The sequence below is a fragment of the Xiphophorus couchianus genome, chromosome 5 (genome assembly GCF_001444195.1).
Source record: "Xiphophorus couchianus chromosome 5, X_couchianus-1.0, whole genome shotgun sequence".
Taxonomy (NCBI): Eukaryota; Metazoa; Chordata; class Actinopteri; order Cyprinodontiformes; family Poeciliidae; genus Xiphophorus; species Xiphophorus couchianus.
The window spans coordinates 29225739-29244073 of record NC_040232.1 but is presented as its reverse complement, the minus strand read 5'-3'; the positions used below and the strand labels follow the sequence as shown (position 1 = coordinate 29244073).

Here is an 18335-nt window from a genome sequence, read left to right as displayed (position 1 = left end):
TCCTCCTGTTTTCCTGATTTTTGTAAGTCTTTCTTTGCATTACATGTTTACTTTTTAACTCTCCTCTGACTGGCTCGCAGTCTGTATGGGTCCAACAAAGCAATAAACATCATGCATGTTGTAATTTGTACCTAACAAACATAACAAGACTAAAACCATTCTGTTGCAGAAGACTACCTTAACATTGATAAAAACATATAAAAGAGCCGATAAAGCAAGCTGATAGTTTATATAACTTCTATAACCATTGCTTGTTTCTTCTGAAACATTGCTTTTAAGAGCCACCTTTGAAACGCCAGAGAGGCAAAAAGCTAAGACAGAATTTCAGTAAAAGAACACCATTGCTGGTTTCTCTGAGCTGTATGCATCCTGTGTGTGTGTGTGTGTGTGTGTGTGTGTGTGTGTGTGTGTGTGTGTGTGTGTGTGTGTGTTGGTATATATGGTTTAGCCTGCCTTTTGACCTGAATACGTACTTACGTTACGCGGACCTAGGGGTAATACACGGACAGTGCCAATGTCCGCATAAATCATGGAGTGTATTTTAAATTTTGAGTATCTAAACAACACTTTTTCTCATAAATCTAAAGTTTTATAGGAACTATGCCAGTGTTTGCATGATTTGGACCATGTATTTGTACTTTTCATTGAATAAACAGCGTGATATCTCACTTTCTTTAATTGTCCTTTTATACCTGTAACCTGAGTTTTGTGTATTCCAGTGTATAACACAGCGCCACCTGATGTCAGTGTATGAATTGCAGTTTTACACACATTTTTATACACTACGCGCGCTTTTAGCCGGTCATCATCTGATTGGCTGGAAAAAAACTGTGGGTGTGTCTTATTACCAAACCATCCCAGACGCAAGGTTTTTAAAAATTAAATCCTCATTTGAAGCCGCAGCCCTCAATATGGACGTGTTGGTGGAATAACTGTGCACAGGTAAGCATTAATGGTAAATTAAAATAATTTTTGCCTAGATGAAGTTATTTACAAGTAAATAACTGCAGATGCAAGAAAGGTTTTTGAGCAAAATGAAATATTTTAGATTTTAATTTAGGTAACATTAAAGCTAAGCAACTTATTTTAGATATTTGCATCAAGTAGCTTAAATATGTATGCTTTTATGACTGAAAAGACTTACCTGAAGCAGTATAGTTTTTATTTCGAGTGTTTTAAAGTAAGAGACTAGCTGGGCTAGGAGAGCTAGCTTCCTAGCTAGAGCTAGCCTCCTAGCTAGAAACAGGTGTTTGACAAGTTGACAATATTTGGGGTAGGTGGTACCTGTGTGGTACCTACTACCTAGCTTTTGGTGATAAAAGTTGGGTGATGAACTGTAAGGTTTTCATCATTATATTTAACAATATTGGCGAACTGCTTGCTTTATGTTAGCTAATTGCACCGTAGTGATGCTTGTTAAGCTCGTTAAGCTTGATTTCAAGCAGGAGATTAATAAGAAGCAAACCCACAGGTTTCTGTGAAACTTGTTTATCTTTTGGAAAAGCACCAATGGTTGAAGGTTTTAATAATTGGCTGCAATAGGGCTGGTGCATCAATGGCTTTAAAGCTGTGTACTGTAATCACTTTCATGACTTAAATGCTGAAAGTGTAAATCAAGAGTCCTCAAATTTAGGCAAATATCGGTGTCCTTCAATTTTTAAATGTGTATTTGTACCTGAATCAATTAGCTGAATAACCTCCTCATATGCAGCCAAATTCTCCAGATTTCTGACCACATTATTTGACTTAGGTGTGTTGAAGCAGAGATGCATCTAAAAGTTGGAGGAGACTGTCCCTGGAAGACTGATTAAAACTGTTTAATTAAAGATAAATTGGACTTCTCTAATAAAATTCATTTGTGCAACAAACTACCCTTTTTCCTTAAAGTATGGCTCAAATGTTCTTGTAAGGCTGTACTATTGGCTGAACAACAATATATTGAACACTGAACTATTTGTAGATGGTAAAGCACTTTTTTAAATCAGTGATTAAATAAATTATAGTGTTGGTGTTTTATCTGAGCTGTGTGTCTTGCATGCATAACATGTTTCCATATTTATAATTAAATTTTTAGCTTTAACATTTGTAGGAATTACAAAGAAGCTTGTAATTCCTTCTTTGACTGTTATAACTTTTCATACATGTCAGTAAAACATGCAGAGGCGAAGACGCATAAATCCGAAGGAAGATGCCAAATATTATATTGATACCAAAACGGACAAAGTGGGGCTTGACGTCACGTACATCAATGCCTTTAAAGGTATGGGGATTTCTTTGGAGTGGTTTAAATACAATCAAGCCTTTATACTGTTTACTCTTTCTACTATTATTTTTGCTTTCTTCTTTAGGTCGTGGTATCTTTGCCACAACCTCTTTTCAGAAAGGAGACTTTCTGTGTGAATATCGAGGTGAACTGATCAGTAAAGAGGAATGTGAGAGGAGACAGAGAGTTTACCATGACAACCTTAAAGTATTCTTGTTTGAATTCTATTTTAATGGAAAACTCTGGTGGTTAGTATGTTTGTATCAGAAGTCTAATTAGAACTAAATGGCATATATATATATAAATGAATATTTTAATATTTAAAATTAAATGTTATGTATTTGCAGTGTTGATGCAGCAAAAGAAGATTGCTCCCTTGGAAGGCTTATAAACGATGACAATATCAGCCCAAATGCCAAAATGAAGTATCTGACCGTCCAACAGAAACCACATTTGTGTTTATTTGCAACTCGAGATATCAATCAGGGAGAAGAGATTACGTACAATTATGGGGACTCAGACTGGCCATGGCGACTCAAGGTACTAAAAAAATAAAAATGTATGAATCTTAAGACAATGTTCATTTAAGAAATGCACTAATAATGATGATTTACAACCTGAACCTCCTTTGTTTTACCATTCTTTTCACAACACTAGATGGCTGACTATACAAGACATTACTGGGCAAATTAACCAGTTGCCCACAAATGTATAATAAATAATTACAGTATAGTAGTATTTACAGTAGTGTTTTACGTACTCTCAAAACATTGTTACATCTACAATGAATTTGATATATATTCAAATTCAACAGAACTCCAGTGGGATGTCTTCAACTGGACAAGATGTTGAGGTGCCATCCACATCACAGTTGGTTTCATACTATGGACCGGTATCAAGCAAAGACCAAATAAAGGTGTGGGAAAATGATATAATTGAAAGTTTTAAGACAAAATCTGAATATAAGTGAGGGTATCTCTGTGAATTAATCTAGGGCAGTATGGTGTTGACTTGTATTTATTTTCTGTTTCAGATCAGAGCTGAAAATGACCCGGATCAGATGATAACCAGTGTCAAAAACGAGACAGATCCAGTCCTGGATTCACTCCCCATCAAGGTTGTGAATATTGGTTTGACCTCTGATAAATGTTGACTTGGCATCACAGAATATATTGGGAGAGTAAAAATTTTAATTTCTTAAAGGTTATAGAAAATATTTTTATTTTTGGTGATTTTAATCAAACAGAATCAGACTTCAATTTGGTCAGTGCTGGTGAAATTATAATAGTCAACTTGTTTCTTAGCATTCGTCTTGCAGACTGTTTCCAGAATTCAAAACACTTGGGTTAACCACCAAATTATTTTCTCTGCTACATCAGAAAATCTTCTGTGGGGATAAAACAATCAATCTTTCTTCTTTTTCACAGGAATTGGAGAAAGAAATGTCCCAAAGTCCTGACTGCACTCATTCAACTTCTACGGCTGGCAACACAGAACAGGTACAGAAGTTGGGTTTTCATTTTGAATTTACCAAACATTTTGGCTGGATTTAAAACTAGTTTCCTTCCATGGGTGATGGTTCTCATAGAACAATCATTTAAGTGAAAATATCTCTGTGAAGTAGTCAAGGGCAGTATGGTGTTGACTTGTATTTATTTTCTGTTTCAGATCAGAGCTGAAAATGATCAGGATCAGATGACAACCAGTGTCCCAAATGAGACAGACCCTGTCCTGGATTCACTCCCCATCAATTCAGAGGTATTTTATATTTAAGGTGCAGCTAAATGATGTCAGTCAGCCAACCTGTTCAACTTCAGTGTGTCTGTGTGTGGACCTGAATGCCATGTGGTTTATCTGGACATTGGTTTGTAAGGACAGTCTCATGTCATGGTTTTCAGTTTGTAAGTTCAGCGTGTGTATGTGTGTGTTTCATGGTCACCTGCCCCAATGTGATACAGGAGGACCATATTGTATATGGGGACCTTGCGCTATTGAACTGATAAAAACATATGTTTTGGTTCTTGTGACCTTGTGAATATTAATTTGACCTCTGATAAATGTTGACTTGGTATTACAGAATATATTGGGAGAGCAAATATTTTAATTTCTTAAAGGTTAAAGTAGATGCATAGATTTTTGCTAAAATTTCTTTTAATTTCACAACAGAATCAGACTTCAATCTTGTCAATGCTGGTGAAATTGGAGTATTTTGAATATTTGTTAAAGTTTGCTTTCATTCAATGTGTATAACGTTCATCTTTTAAGGTGTTTCCAGGATTTAAAACACTTGAGTTACAATCGGACTATTTTCTCTGCTGCATCACAGAATTTCTGTGGAGAAAAAAATCAATCTTCTTTTTCACAGGAATTGGAGAAAGAAATGACCCAAAGTCCTGACTGTCCTTGTACAACTTCTTCAGCTGGCAACACAGAACAGGTACAGAAGTTGGGTTTTCATTTTGAAATTACCAAACATTTTGGCTGGATTTAAAACTAGTTTCCTTTCATGGGTGTTTTCTCTCATAGAACAATCATTTAAGTGGAGATATCTCTGTGAAGTAATCAAGGGCAGTATGGTGTTGACTTGTATTTATTTTCTGTTTCAGATCAGAGCTGAAAATGATCAGGATCAGATGACAACCAGTGTCCCAAATGAGATAGACCCTGTCCTGGATTCACTCCCCATCAATTCAGAGGTATTTTATATTTAAGGTGCAGCTAAATGATGTCAGTCAGCCAACCTGTTCAACTTCAGTGTGTCTGTGTGTGGACCTGAATGCCATGTGGTTTATCTGGACATTGGTTTGTAAGGACAGTCTCATGTCATGGTTTTCAGTTTGTAAGTTCAGCGTGTGTATGTGTGTGTTTCATGGTCATCTGTCCCAATGTGATACAGGAGGACCATATTGTATATGGGGACCTTGCGTTATTGAATTGATAAAAACATATGTTTTGGTTCTTGTGACCTTGTGAATATTGGTTTGACCTCTGATAAATGTTGACTTGGCATTACAGAATATATTGGGAGAGTAAATATTTTAATTTCTTAAAGGTTAAAGTAGATGCATAGATTTTTGCTAAAATTTCTTTTAATTTCACAACAGAATCAGACTTCAATCTTGTCAATGCTGGTGAAATTGGAGTATTTTGAATATTTGTTAAAGTTTGCTTTCATTCAATGTGTATAACGTTCATCTTTTAAGGTGTTTCCAGGATTTAAAACACTTGAGTTACAATCGGACTATTTTCTCTGCTGCATCACAGAATTTCTGTGGAGAAAAAAATCAATCTTCTTTTTCACAGGAATTGGAGAAAGAAATGACCCAAAGTCCTGACTGTCCTTGTACAACTTCTTCAGCTGGCAACACAGAACAGGTACAGAAGTTGGGTTTTCATTTTGAAATTACCAAACATTTTGGCTGGATTTAAAACTAGTTTCCTTTCATGGGTGTTTTCTCTCATAGAACAATCATTTAAGTGGAGATATCTCTGTGAAGTAATCAAGGGCAGTATGGTGTTGACTTGTATTTATTTTCTGTTTCAGATCAGAGCTGAAAATGATCAGGATCAGATGACAACCAGTGTCCCAAATGAGATAGACCCTGTCCTGGATTCACTCCCCATCAATTCAGAGGTATTTTATATTTAAGGTGCAGCTAAATGATGTCAGTCAGCCAACCTGTTCAACTTCAGTGTGTCTGTGTGTGGACCTGAATGCCATGTGGTTTATCTGGACATTGGTTTGTAAGGACAGTCTCATGTCATGGTTTTCAGTTTGTAAGTTCAGCGTGTGTATGTGTGTGTTTCATGGTCATCTGTCCCAATGTGATACAGGAGGACCATATTGTATATGGGGACCTTGCGCTATTGAACTGATAAAAACATATGTTTTGGTTCTTGTGACCTTGTGAATATTAATTTGACCTCTGATAAATGTTGACTTGGTATTACAGAATATATTGGGAGAGCAAATATTTTAATTTCTTAAAGGTTAAAGTAGATGCATAGATTTTTGCTAAAATTTCTTTTAATTTCACAACAGAATCAGACTTCAATCTTGTCAATGCTGGTGAAATTGGAGTATTTTGAATATTTGTTAAAGTTTGCTTTCATTCAATGTGTATAACGTTCATCTTTTAAGGTGTTTCCAGGATTTAAAACACTTGAGTTACAATCGGACTATTTTCTCTGCTGCATCACAGAATTTCTGTGGAGAAAAAAATCAATCTTCTTTTTCACAGGAATTGGAGAAAGAAATGACCCAAAGTCCTGACTGTCCTTGTACAACTTCTTCAGCTGGCAACACAGAACAGGTACAGAAGTTGGGTTTTCATTTTGAAATTACCAAACATTTTGGCTGGATTTAAAACTAGTTTCCTTTCATGGGTGTTTTCTCTCATAGAACAATCATTTAAGTGGAGATATCTCTGTGAAGTAATCAAGGGCAGTATGGTGTTGACTTGTATTTATTTTCTGTTTCAGATCAGAGCTGAAAATGATCAGGATCAGATGACAACGAGTGTCCCAAATGAGATAGACCCTGTCCTGGATTCACTCCCCATCAATTCAGAGGTATTTTATATTTAAGGTGCAGCTAAATGATGTCAGTCAGCCAACCTGTTCAACTTCAGTGTGTCTGTGTGTGGACCTGAATGCCATGTGGTTTATCTGGACATTGGTTTGTAAGGACAGTCTCATGTCATGGTTTTCAGTTTGTAAGTTCAGCGTGTGTATGTGTGTGTTTCATGGTCATCTGTCCCAATGTGATACAGGAGGACCATATTGTATATGGGGACCTTGCGCTATTGAACTGATAAAAACATATGTTTTGGTTCTTGTGACCTTGTGAATATTAATTTGACCTCTGATAAATGTTGACTTGGTATTACAGAATATATTGGGAGAGCAAATATTTTAATTTCTTAAAGGTTAAAGTAGATGCATAGATTTTTGCTAAAATTTCTTTTAATTTCACAACAGAATCAGACTTCAATCTTGTCAATGCTGGTGAAATTGGAGTATTTTGAATATTTGTTAAAGTTTGCTGTCATTCAATGTGTATAACGTTCATCTTTTAAGGTGTTTCCAGGATTTAAAACACTTGAGTCACAATCGGACTATTTTCTCTGCTGCATCACAGAATTTCTGGGGAGAAAAAAAATCAAATTTTCTTCTTTTTCACAGGAATTGGAGGAAGAAATGTCCCAAAGTCCTGACTGTCCTTGTACAACTTCTTCAGCTGGCAACACAGAACAGGTACAGAAGTTGGGTTTTCATTTTGAAATTACCAAACATTTTGGCTGGATTTAAAACTAGTTTCCTTTCATGGGTGTTTTCTCTCATAGAACAATCATTTAAGTGGAGATATCTCTGTGAAGTAATCAAGGGCAGTATGGTGTTGACTTGTATTTATTTTCTGTTTCAGATCAGAGCTGAAAATGATCAGGATCAGATGACAACGAGTGTCCCAAATGAGATAGACCCTGTCCTGGATTCACTCCCCATCAATTCAGAGGTATTTTATGTTTAAGGTGCAGCTAAATGATGTCAGTCAGCCAACCTGTTCAACTTCAGTGTGTCTGTGTGTGGACCTGAATGCCATGTGGTTTATCTGGACATTGGTTTGTAAGGACAGTCTCATGTCATGGTTTTCAGTTTGTAAGTTCAGCGTGTGTATGTGTGTGTTTCATGGTCACCGGCACCAATGTGATACAGGAGGACCATATTGTATATGGGGACCTTGCGCTATTGAACTGATAAAAACATATGTTTTGGTTCTTGTGACTTTGTGAATATTGGTTTGACCTCTGAAAAATGTTGACTTGGTATTACAGAATATATTGGGAGAGTAAATATTTTAATTTCTTAAAGGTTAAAGTAGATGCATACATTTTCGGTAACATTTTTTTTAATTTCACAACAGAATCAGACTTCAATTTGGTCAGTGCTGGTGAAATTGTAGTATTTTGAATATTTGTTAAAGTTTGCTGTCAGTCAATGTGTTTACCGTTCATCCTTTAGGTTGTTTCCAGGATTCAAAACACTTGAGTCACAATCGGACTATTTTCTCTGCTGCATTACAGAATTTCTCTGGGGTGAAAAAAATCAATTTTTCTTCTTTTTCACAGGAATTGGAGGAAGAAATGTCCCAAAGTCCTGACTGTCCTCATACAACTTCTTCAGCTGGCAACACAGAACAGGTACAGAAGTTGGATTTCATTTTTAATTTACCGAACATTTTGGCTGGATTTAAAACTAGTTTCCTTCCATGGTTGTTGGCTCTCATAGCACAATCATTTAAGTGAAGATATCTCTGTGAAGTAATCAACCATTTCATATATGGGGACCTTGCTTTATTGAATAGATAAAAACATATGTTTTGGTTCTTGTGAGGTTGAGAATATTGGTTTGACTTCTGATAAATGTTGACTTGGTGGCACAGAATATAATCTTAGAAAAATGTTTTAAATGTTGTCAAAGTTAAAATATATATATATATATATATATATATATATATATATATATATATATATATATATAAATTTTGTCTTTTGTATTTATCTACATCTTTACCACACAATATTTTTAATTCAACTATTTAAAAGTTTGCAGAAAAAGTTGTTTTTTATGACTGGAACCCTCTGTAATTATTTGTCTCATTTATTATCCAATATAGTATGATCCCAAAGGGGAAATTGCTTATTCATTGAAAAGCTACTCCATCTGAGCTAATAAATATAAATAATAAAATATGTCTGTCTGTCTGTGAAAACGTTTGGGCACCCCTATTAATCTTAATTATTTTATTTCTAAATATTTGGGGTTTTGCAACAGCTACTTCAGTTTGATATATCTAATAACTGATGGAAACAGTAATATTCCAGTATTGAATTGAGGTTTATTGTACTAACAGAAAATGTGCAATATGCATTAAAACAGAATTTGACAGGTGCAAAAATGTGGGTACCCTTATCATTTTATTGATTTGAAAACTCCCAACTACTTTTCACTGACTTACTGAAACACAAAATTGGTTTGGTAACCTCATTAAGCTTTGAACTTCATAGACAAGTGTATCCAATCATGAGAAAATGTATTTAAGGTGGCCAGTTGCAAGTTGTTCTCCTATTTGAGTCTCCTCTGAAGAGTGGTATCATGGGCACCTCAAAACAACTCTCAAATGATCTGAATACAAAGATTGTTCAACATAGTTGTTTAGGGGAAGGATACAAAAAGTTGTCTCAGAGATTTAAACTGTCAGTTTCCACTGTGAGGAACATAGTAAGGAAATGGAAAACCACAGGGACAATTCTTGTTAAGCCCAGAAGTGGCAGGCCAAGAAAAATATCAGAGAGGCAGAGAAGAAGAATGGTGAGAACAATCAAAGACAACCCACAGACCACCTCCAAAGACCTGCAGCATCATCTTGCTGCAGATGGTGTCACTGTGCATTGTTCAACAATTCAGCGCACTTTGCACAAGGAGAAGCTGTATGGGAGAGTGATGCGACAGAAGCCTTTTCTGCAAGCATGCCACAAACAGTCGCTTGAGGTATGCAAAAGCACATTTGGACAAGCCGGTTTCATTTTGGAACAAGGTCCTGTGGACTGATGAAACAAAGATTGAGGGGTTCCGGTGACGTCAACTTCCGAGATGGCAGCTTGAGCTGACTGCACCTCCAGTAAATCTTAATTTGACCGCCATTAATTGCCAAATATAACAAAAAATGAGTAAAATGGAATCTATAAGGGGGTCTAGAATGGGGAAAAGGGACGGGAATAAGAAAACCACGAATAAAGAATTGGCAAAAGAAAGAAAGACGGCAGGTAGCTCACCAACACATCAGCACCTCGGCGAAGCTAATGCTAATAAGCTTTCCACTGACTCAACTGCACTAGCGCAAATCCTGGGGGAGTTACGGGATTTCCGAAAAGATATGAAACAACAGCTTGATGACATTAAGTCAGAACTCATCAACATACACCAAAAAATTAAGGAGACGGATGACCGAGTCAAAACGCAAACCATTATCATGTCTTCTGGGACTACCCAATCATAAAAGATTACTGGAAAGAGATAAATAGTGCCTTACAAGATATTTTCAAGCAGAACATTCCTTTTGAGATCAAGCTTATGTATTTTACATAATTTCTTCAAAAAGAAATAAATATTTAATGACTATTTTATTAATAGCAAGTAAGAAAAACATTACAAGAAAATGGTTATCACAAGACAAACCAACTTTCGACGACTGGATCGACATAACATTTAACATGTATAAAATGGAAAAGAATCAACAGTCACAGGACTGAACAATTCTGTCAGTGGTGGCAGATTTGGGTAGAGATCTGATTTCATTTTTAGAGACCAAACTTGATTAAATCTCCTATGACAGCCATACTTCATAATTATTTTATACTATGTCTTTCGTTTATGTATTTCTTTTTTTTCTGGTTTGCTCTTTACATTTCTAACTTGATTCCTTTCTCTATTTTTGGTTTCTTCTTTCACACTCTCTTTATTCCTTGCTTTATAATCTTTCTCAGGGAAGTGAAGTTGCATTTTTGTTTTGACTGTTATTATGCAATGGTCTACATGTCTACCTTATTACAAATGTTGAAGTTAATCCTGTGATGTAGAGACCTAAGTTCATGTAAGTGATACTTTCTTGAGAATCAATAAAGATAAAATAAAAAAAAGAAACAAAGATTGAGTTGTTTAGTCATAAAAAATGGCGTTATGCATGGCAGCAAAAAAATACAGCGTTTCAAGAAAAACACTTGCTACCCACTGTAAAATGTGGTGGAGGTTTCATCATGCTTTGGGGCTGTGTGGCCAATGTCAGCACTGGGGATCTTGTTAAAGTTGAGGGTTGCATGGATTTCACTCAATATCAACAGATTCTTGAGAATAATGTTCAAGAATCAGTTACGAAGTTGAAGTTGTGCTGGGATATTTCAGCAAGACAATGATCCAAAACACCGCTCCAAATCTACTCGGGCATTCATGCAGAGGAACAATTACAATGTTCTGGAATGGCCATCCCAATCCCCAGACCTGAATATCATTGAACATCTGTGGGATGATTTGAAGCAGGCTGTAAATGCTTGGCGACCATCAAACTTAACTGAACTGGAATTGTTTTGCAAAGAAGAATGGTCAAAAATACCTTGATCCAGGAACTCATTAAAAGCTACAGGAAGTGACTAGAGGCTGTTATTTTTGCAAAAGGAGGATCTGCTAAATATTAATGCCACTTTTCTGTTGAAGTGCCCATATTTCTGCACCTGTCAAATTCTGTTTTAATGCATACTTCACATTTTCTGTTAGTACAATAAACCTCAATTCAGTACTGAAATATTACTTATGTCCATCAGATATATCAAACTGAAATAGCTGTTGCAAACACCCAAATATTTAGATATAAAAATAAGTAAGTTTAATAGGGCTGCCCAAACTTTTTCATATGACTGTATATATATGTATATGTGTGTGTATTTTTAAATATATGTTTAATTTGTTCTTTGTAGTGTCAAAAACATCACTTGATGTGCACAACAGTATCCTCTTTGGAGAAGTGTACTCAGTGTTTTGGACCTTGTTCTTCATTCAAGTGGGTTGGCTACCAGTGCAAAGGTAAGATATTTAGTTAATTTGTACTGTGAATTAATTAATTTTAATAGGATGTATGTCTTTGTTGAACTGTTGACCATGAACAAATTACAGTTTCAGAATTGAGTACATAGTTTTCAATACAATGCAATTTATGTCATCATGGTGACTTTCAAAGCAGTGGAAGTTTTCAAAGTACCTTAAAGCCTTTAACCGTGATCTTTATTTAAAACAGAACATAAAAATTTTATCCAGAATGTTCAATTTTGCACATTTGAAAAAAAAAAAATTGTTAATCTATATTTAACTATTCCATCTGATCTAAACGTAAGGTGTAATGGTTTATTTGAGATTTTGGATTTTGCTTGTCTTCTGTGGTTTTTTACATTTAAATTTTTTCACAGGTTGTTCAAAAGTCTGGCATTCATCCTGCCTTAAACAAATTATAAAGGATGATGGATCTCAGGTGAATATCCACATACGTTTTTTTAGCTTTGCCTTCTAAGTCTCCATTATAACATAAATTATATTTCCCACTTCCCACTCCCAATTTCAGGCAAAAGAACTGTTTAAGTATTCCATAGCTGACTCCTCATCAGATAACAACACATCACCTTCCAAAGAATGTGAAATGTCAGATGATGACCATGCATCTGATATTGACTACATACCAAATTCAGAATCTGCAGAAGCTGATGAAGACTCAGATGTTAGCATCCCTCTTCAGCCCATCAAGTCTAAAGTTGGACAACTTCAAGGAAACCCAACAATACCCGATCTCACTTCATTCTTGCCAGACTCAAGTTCTGTGGTTGAACCTTGCACATCAAATTACTGGCCTCCTTTTCACACAGATGATATGGGTGATGGCACATTCGAAACATTCAGCCCAGCCAAGTCTACCAAAGACTCAAACAATAAACCAAAAAGTCAAAAGGAGCTTCACAAACAGGAATCCTCACAGCATATTTTGAGTGCTAAGAACTATTGCTTTGTATGTGGTAGGCCACAGAGCAAAATTTCACGCCATTTAAAAACCCACAAGACACATGCTGAAATTGCTTATGCCTTTTCCCTTCCGGAAGACTCAAAAGAGCGCAATGTTCTTCTAGAAAAAATGAGAAACAAGGGGAACTTCAAACATAACTGTGAGGTTTTACAAAGTGGGAAAGGATCGTTGAAAGTTAAGAGAAAGCCAAAAGCAAAGACTGGAACATTTATACATTGTATGTACTGCCAAGGTATGTACATTCGAAAGGAACTATGGAGACATGTGCAAAGATGCCCCTGTAAGCCACAAAATGAAGATTTGAACCAAGGACATGGAAGAACCAAAGTACTGGGTTTTGCTATGGCTCAAGAGTCTGCATTCTGTCAAGAGATTTCAAGTGGGGTTTGGAAGCTCCTCGGTCCCATGAAGCAGGATGATGTAGCCACAGTTGTGAGAAATGACCTGACCATTATTCAGTTTGCCCAGTCTCTCTACAACAGACATGGACAAGACCCTACTAAGTATGAGTACATCCGACAGAAGCTCCGTGAAATTGGACGTCTGTTAATATGTCTACGGTCTGAATTCTCTATACATAACTTGGAGGAAGCTGTGAAACCTGCTAACTTCCAAAGAGTTGTCCAGGCAGTAAAGATTGTCTGCGGTTTTGATGAAGAAAAGCATTCATACCAAACACCAAGTCTTGCACTAAAACTGGGACATACACTACAGAAAATCAGTGACATTATCCATTGCCGAGCGCTCATGGCAGAAGATGAAGAACTGATTAAGTCAACAGACACTTTCAAAAAGCTGTATACATCCAAGTGGTCTGAGTTAGTGTCACATACTGCCTTGAACACTCTGAGTCATGCCAAATATAATAAGCCATTAACCTTACCATTCACAGAAGATGTTCAGAGTCTTCATAGGTACCTTAAGAAATCTGGAGAAAATGCATTTTCTAACTTGAAAGAAGAGGTCAGCCCCCAGAATTATGCAGAACTTGCAAAAGTTACTCTTGCACAGGTCATTGTGTTCAATCGAAGACGAGCTGGAGAAGTCTCAAAGATGCGTCTCAGAGGTTTCCAGCAGAGAGATGACTCCAAGCTCCATGAAGATGTTGCTGCTGGATTGTCCAAGGTTGAAAAAAGGCTCTGTAGCTACTTCAGCCGTGTTGAAATAATTGGAAAAAGAGGTCGAAAAGTTGCGGTTCTCCTTTCTCCAGATGTGGTGGATGCTCTGACTCTGCTGGTCAGCAAAAGAGAGCAATGTGGTGTTTGCTCCACAAACATCTTTCTTTTTGCCCGACCAAGATCTCAAAGTCACTACAGGGGCCAAGACTGTTTGCGTGTTTATGGAAGCCAATGTGGGGCGAAGCATCCCGAGTTCCTCAGGTCCACGCAACTCAGGAAGCATGTTGCCACATTGTCACAAGTCCTCAACCTCAAAAATAATGAAATTGACCAGGTGGCTGACTTCCTGGGACATGATATTCGTGTCCACAGGGAATTTTATCGCTTACCTGTGCCAACAACACAACTGGCAAAGATTTCTAAGCTTCTTTTGTCCATGGAGAAAGGACACGTATCTACCCTGCAAGGAAAATCCCTTGATGACATCGAAATCGAAGGTTATTGCTGAATTTCTTTTGTGATCTTATTTCCATTAGTAGGACTTGTCTGACATAATCAACATTCATAAAACTGGTGGATTTAAATAAATGATTATTATTGGAAAATATTACAGTAGGGATTCTCTGTTAGAAAATACTAATAAATACAAAATGTGTTTTAAGCCTCATTTTGGTAATGCTTAGATATAATTTTATGTATGGCACTCATTTGTATTCTAATAATGCCTTTCAGATGAAATAGAACTAAGTGAGGATGAAGAAAAGGAAGATTTAAGTGATTTGGATGACTGCGATTCTGTGGAACCTGAGGAACCCGTGGAAACCGTGGAATCTGTGGAACCTGAGGAACCTGTGGAACCTGAGGAACCTGTGGAACCTGAGGAACCTGTGGAGCCTGTGGAACCTGAGCAAAGCAAGAATATGGATGATTTGTGTATGTTACTTGAATCCAAAGATGCTATAACTTTTTGTCTATCTGTTTTTTGTTTTTTAAACTTTTGTTGTTTGTCTTAGTGGGAGCAGTGTCATCGACAGCAGAGGAAACTGTCCCTCCTGTTGAAGGCAAGTCAAGTTTCCTTATGAGTCTGTGTTTTGATCCTAGCTACATTTAGTTAAAGCATAATTCTACTGCGCTGACCATATTAACTAGTTCATGCTTAAAGGCCATGCAGTCTAGATGACCTCAAACTATATGCCATTTGCTTGAGACATGTGCCAACCTAGTGAAGAGTGTTACGACCGGCTCTTTGAGCCATACCAAAGACAGGAAGACACGGAGTTCAACAATAAATAAGCTCTTTATTGAGCACAAGCATGAAATAAAACTAAACTGAAACAACTTGTTTTTTGTCCACATGCCTCCATTTGGGAGATTGCTTTTGTTTCTGCTTGGACATTTCTCATTGTCCTTCTTCTCCACCCAATTTCCAGTAATTTCACATTTTTGAAGCATTGTATTCCAAATTTTTGTCCACTTTCTCAGTTAGTTGATTAGTAGAGAAACTTACAAACATGCTTGGCCAGCAGCCATCTTGAATGTTTTTCATTTTTTGTTTTAATAAACTGTTTTAATCATTTTTCTCTTTACTTTTTTCCCTTCAGAGACCTCCTCTGCTGCACCCAGAAGACAACCAAAAAAACCATGGTCAAGTGCTGAGGTTTCTGCTGTTATGAGGCATTTTAAAGCTCACATAGGTAAAGGAAAACTTGCCACTAAAAATGAGTGCAAACACTGCAAGTTGGTGGAAGGTCCTGTGCTGGCTCAAAGAACAGCACAAAATATCAGGGACTTTGTGAGAAACCGTGGAATAACTGCTATGAGGCAGGCACAAAAGAAAAGGCTCTAGATTTTATGTGAAGTTATCATTTGTTCAAAAGTGTTCCATTTTGTTCATGCTACTAAAACATTTTTTTTGTTGCCTATCGAACAATATTATCTGTAAAGTCCCGTGACTTAGAGGCTGTTTAAATGTATTTGTGTTGATAGGCAGAAAAGCGTTTTTCTAATGGTGAGGCATTTTTCTGTTGTCCAGCATAAAAATTATTCGAAAAGGTGGCAGAATTTTAATTTAACATTCTTTTACTTATTTATTTATATTCAGAATATTTGGCAACAGTCTGCACCCTAAAGCCCTTATTTTACTTTTGTGTACGTTTTGTTGAGGCACTTAAATTAGATTGTTTTTCTTTTGGTAATTTCAATTTGAGGCTTACTTTTATTTTTTAAAGAAAAATAATTGAATTATTTGGTCATATTTACCTAATAAAATATGTTCTGTTAATGCTTTGTGCTGTCAGGTTGTGTATTTATGCTAATCAGCAGGTTTTTAAATATGACGTAGTTGTCCCTTTAAAGTTCTCACAATACTTTGTTTTGTTCTCATAAACCACATTTGCTGATGTCCATACAAGCCACCATGTTGTCAGGCTGCTGAAAGAAAGGCTGTGTAGCTGCTATCTGAAACCTAAAGTGAGCTAAATTTTTTTCAGATTTTTTGCAGTGTTTTAAGCCACCTCCCATTGCTCTAGCTACTTGGGAAAGGGTAGTCCAGCTAAACCACCGTCGGGCCTGTTTGGCGAAAAAGGCAGGCTATACCTTATATACCTGTATGTGTGTGTGTGTGTGTGTGTGTGTGCGTGGGTGTGTGTGTGTGTGTGTGTGTGTGTGTGTGTGTGTGTATGTGTGTGTGTGTGTGTGTGTGTGTGTGTGTGTGTGTGAATGAATGAATGTTTCTCCTGCCTTCACACCCTGGCTTTGCAGGGTGTGAAGGCAGGATTGGTTCCAGCTGGAGCTCATCAGGTGACAATCAGGGGCAACGTTTCGAAGACCGGCTTCCCAAAGGTGAACGCCAGATGACTCCCCTGATGGATTCCTGGTTCCTCGTCACCTCCTACCACTTGATTGCTTCCAGTGTCACTGCCGCTCCTCACACTGCTCCTATGACGACACTCACCTGGATTCATCGTCAAGTTCACCCTCCATCGCTCTCCATTGCCGTCTACCTTGGGAATAAACCGAGAAACAATCACCAGGCAACTGCTAACCCGGCTACATCGGTCTGAGTCTTGCAGATCTCAGCTAACTCCAACACAGATCTGCATGTTCACTTCACTTCAGTTCAGTTTTGCTTTATTTTGGAAATTATCGACATTACACGTGTTCTCCATTTGTATTTCTTTGTCACCTGCAATTCTTTATTCAGTCGTCAAGAATCAATATTAATCAGTCACATTTTGACAATAATCTCCACTGCTACTTCAGTAGAGGTAGCAAAGCACCAATTACTTGTCATGTTTGATGAAATCATGAAATCTGCACTCTACCAGAAACTTCTGAAGGAGAAGGTTTGACCATCCATTTGTGACCTCAAACTCAATCACACTTGAGTTAGGCAGCAAGACAATGATCCAAAGAACGCCAGCAAATGGTAAATGGTCTGTACTTGTATACGATTGATCAAGTCCAGAGGACTATCAATTGTCAGTAATGTTTGATGGCAGTTGTTGCGATCAAGGGGACAATCAGTTGTTAGGCTTATGGCGCAATGACTGCAACTGCATTTTGAATTTCCTCTAGTTATCTTTGCTAAATGATCTGAAACATCCATCCATCCATCCATTTTCTGTGCACCCTTGTCCCTAATGGGGTCGGGAGGGTTGCTGGTGCCTATCTCCAGCTACGTTCCAGGCGGGAGGCGGGGTACACCCTGGACAGGTCGCCAGTCTGTCGCAGGGCAACACAAAGACATACAGGACAAACAACCATTCACACACAAACACCCCTAGGGAGAATTTAGATAGACCAATTAACCTAACAGTCATGTTTTTGGACTGTGGGAGGAAGCCGGAGTACCCGGAGAGAACCCACGCATGCACAGGGAGAACATGCAAACTCCATGCAGAAAGACCCCGGCCGGGAATCGAACCCAGGACCTTCTTGCTGCAAGGCAACAGTGCTACCAACTGCGCCACTGTGCAGCCCTGATCTGAAACAGTGTGATAAAAATCGAAAACAGAAAAAATGTGTAAGGTGCAAATACTTTTTCACAGCATTATATGTGCAAAGATCAAGTAAACATTTCCAAATGAATAAAATCCAGCTCTTAAAGTCAAAGTATTTAGTTAATAGTCCTTATGCTCCTCTGAACATGACATTGCTTCTTGACCGGCCCTTTCAGTGCCGGTGGGAGACGAAGGGTTAAGTACTCAGTCGGAGGAGATAGGAGCTGAAAGGAGGCCATGAATCCTGAAGTCCCTGCAGGCCCAGCATGGTAAAATAATTAGGCTTACCTTTGAAGAGAACTAAACAAACACAACAGCACTCAACACCAGCC

General features: G+C 37.4%; 1 protein-coding gene across 2 annotated transcripts; it reads left to right on the top strand.

The window, feature by feature from the left end:
* The first annotated feature begins 835 nt into the window (after positions 1–835).
* LOC114145656 (histone-lysine N-methyltransferase mes-4-like) lies at positions 836–15856 on the top strand. Of its 2 annotated transcripts, XM_028019317.1 has the most exons (18): positions 836–2260; positions 2349–2511; positions 2611–2803; positions 3078–3179; positions 3297–3380; positions 3691–3762; positions 3932–4021; positions 4629–4700; positions 4870–4959; positions 5567–5638; positions 5808–5897; positions 6505–6576; positions 6746–6835; positions 7448–7519; positions 7689–7778; positions 8392–8463; positions 15016–15063; positions 15604–15842. In XM_028019317.1, the coding sequence occupies exons 1-18, from the start codon at positions 2155–2157 to the stop codon at positions 15673–15675; spliced, it is 1650 nt and encodes a 549-aa protein (XP_027875118.1). In that variant the 5' UTR covers positions 836–2154; the 3' UTR covers positions 15676–15842. The 2 variants fall into 2 exon arrangements, with proteins under 2 accessions (XP_027875118.1, XP_027875117.1); XM_028019316.1 differs by lacking the exons at positions 836–2260; positions 2349–2511; positions 2611–2803; ... (4 more) ...; positions 4629–4700; positions 4870–4959 and adding exons at positions 11794–11899; positions 12280–12341; positions 12432–14499; positions 14735–14935 and having other exon boundaries at positions 5162–5638; positions 15604–15856.
* Positions 15857–18335: the final 2479 nt, after the last annotated feature.

Bases quoted from the DNA above. Each gene is read 5' to 3' on its own strand.
- LOC114145656 (XM_028019316.1), top strand. From the start codon at position 5,582: ATGACCCAAAGTCCTGACTGTCCTTGTACAACTTCTTCAGCTGGCAAC. The intron at 6,577-6,745 runs GTACAGAAGTTG...TTTCTGTTTCAG, and splicing joins CAGCTGGCAACACAGAACAG to ATCAGAGCTGAAAATGATCA. The intron at 14,936-15,015 runs GTATGTTACTTG...TGTTTGTCTTAG, and splicing joins CAAGAATATGGATGATTTGT to TGGGAGCAGTGTCATCGACA.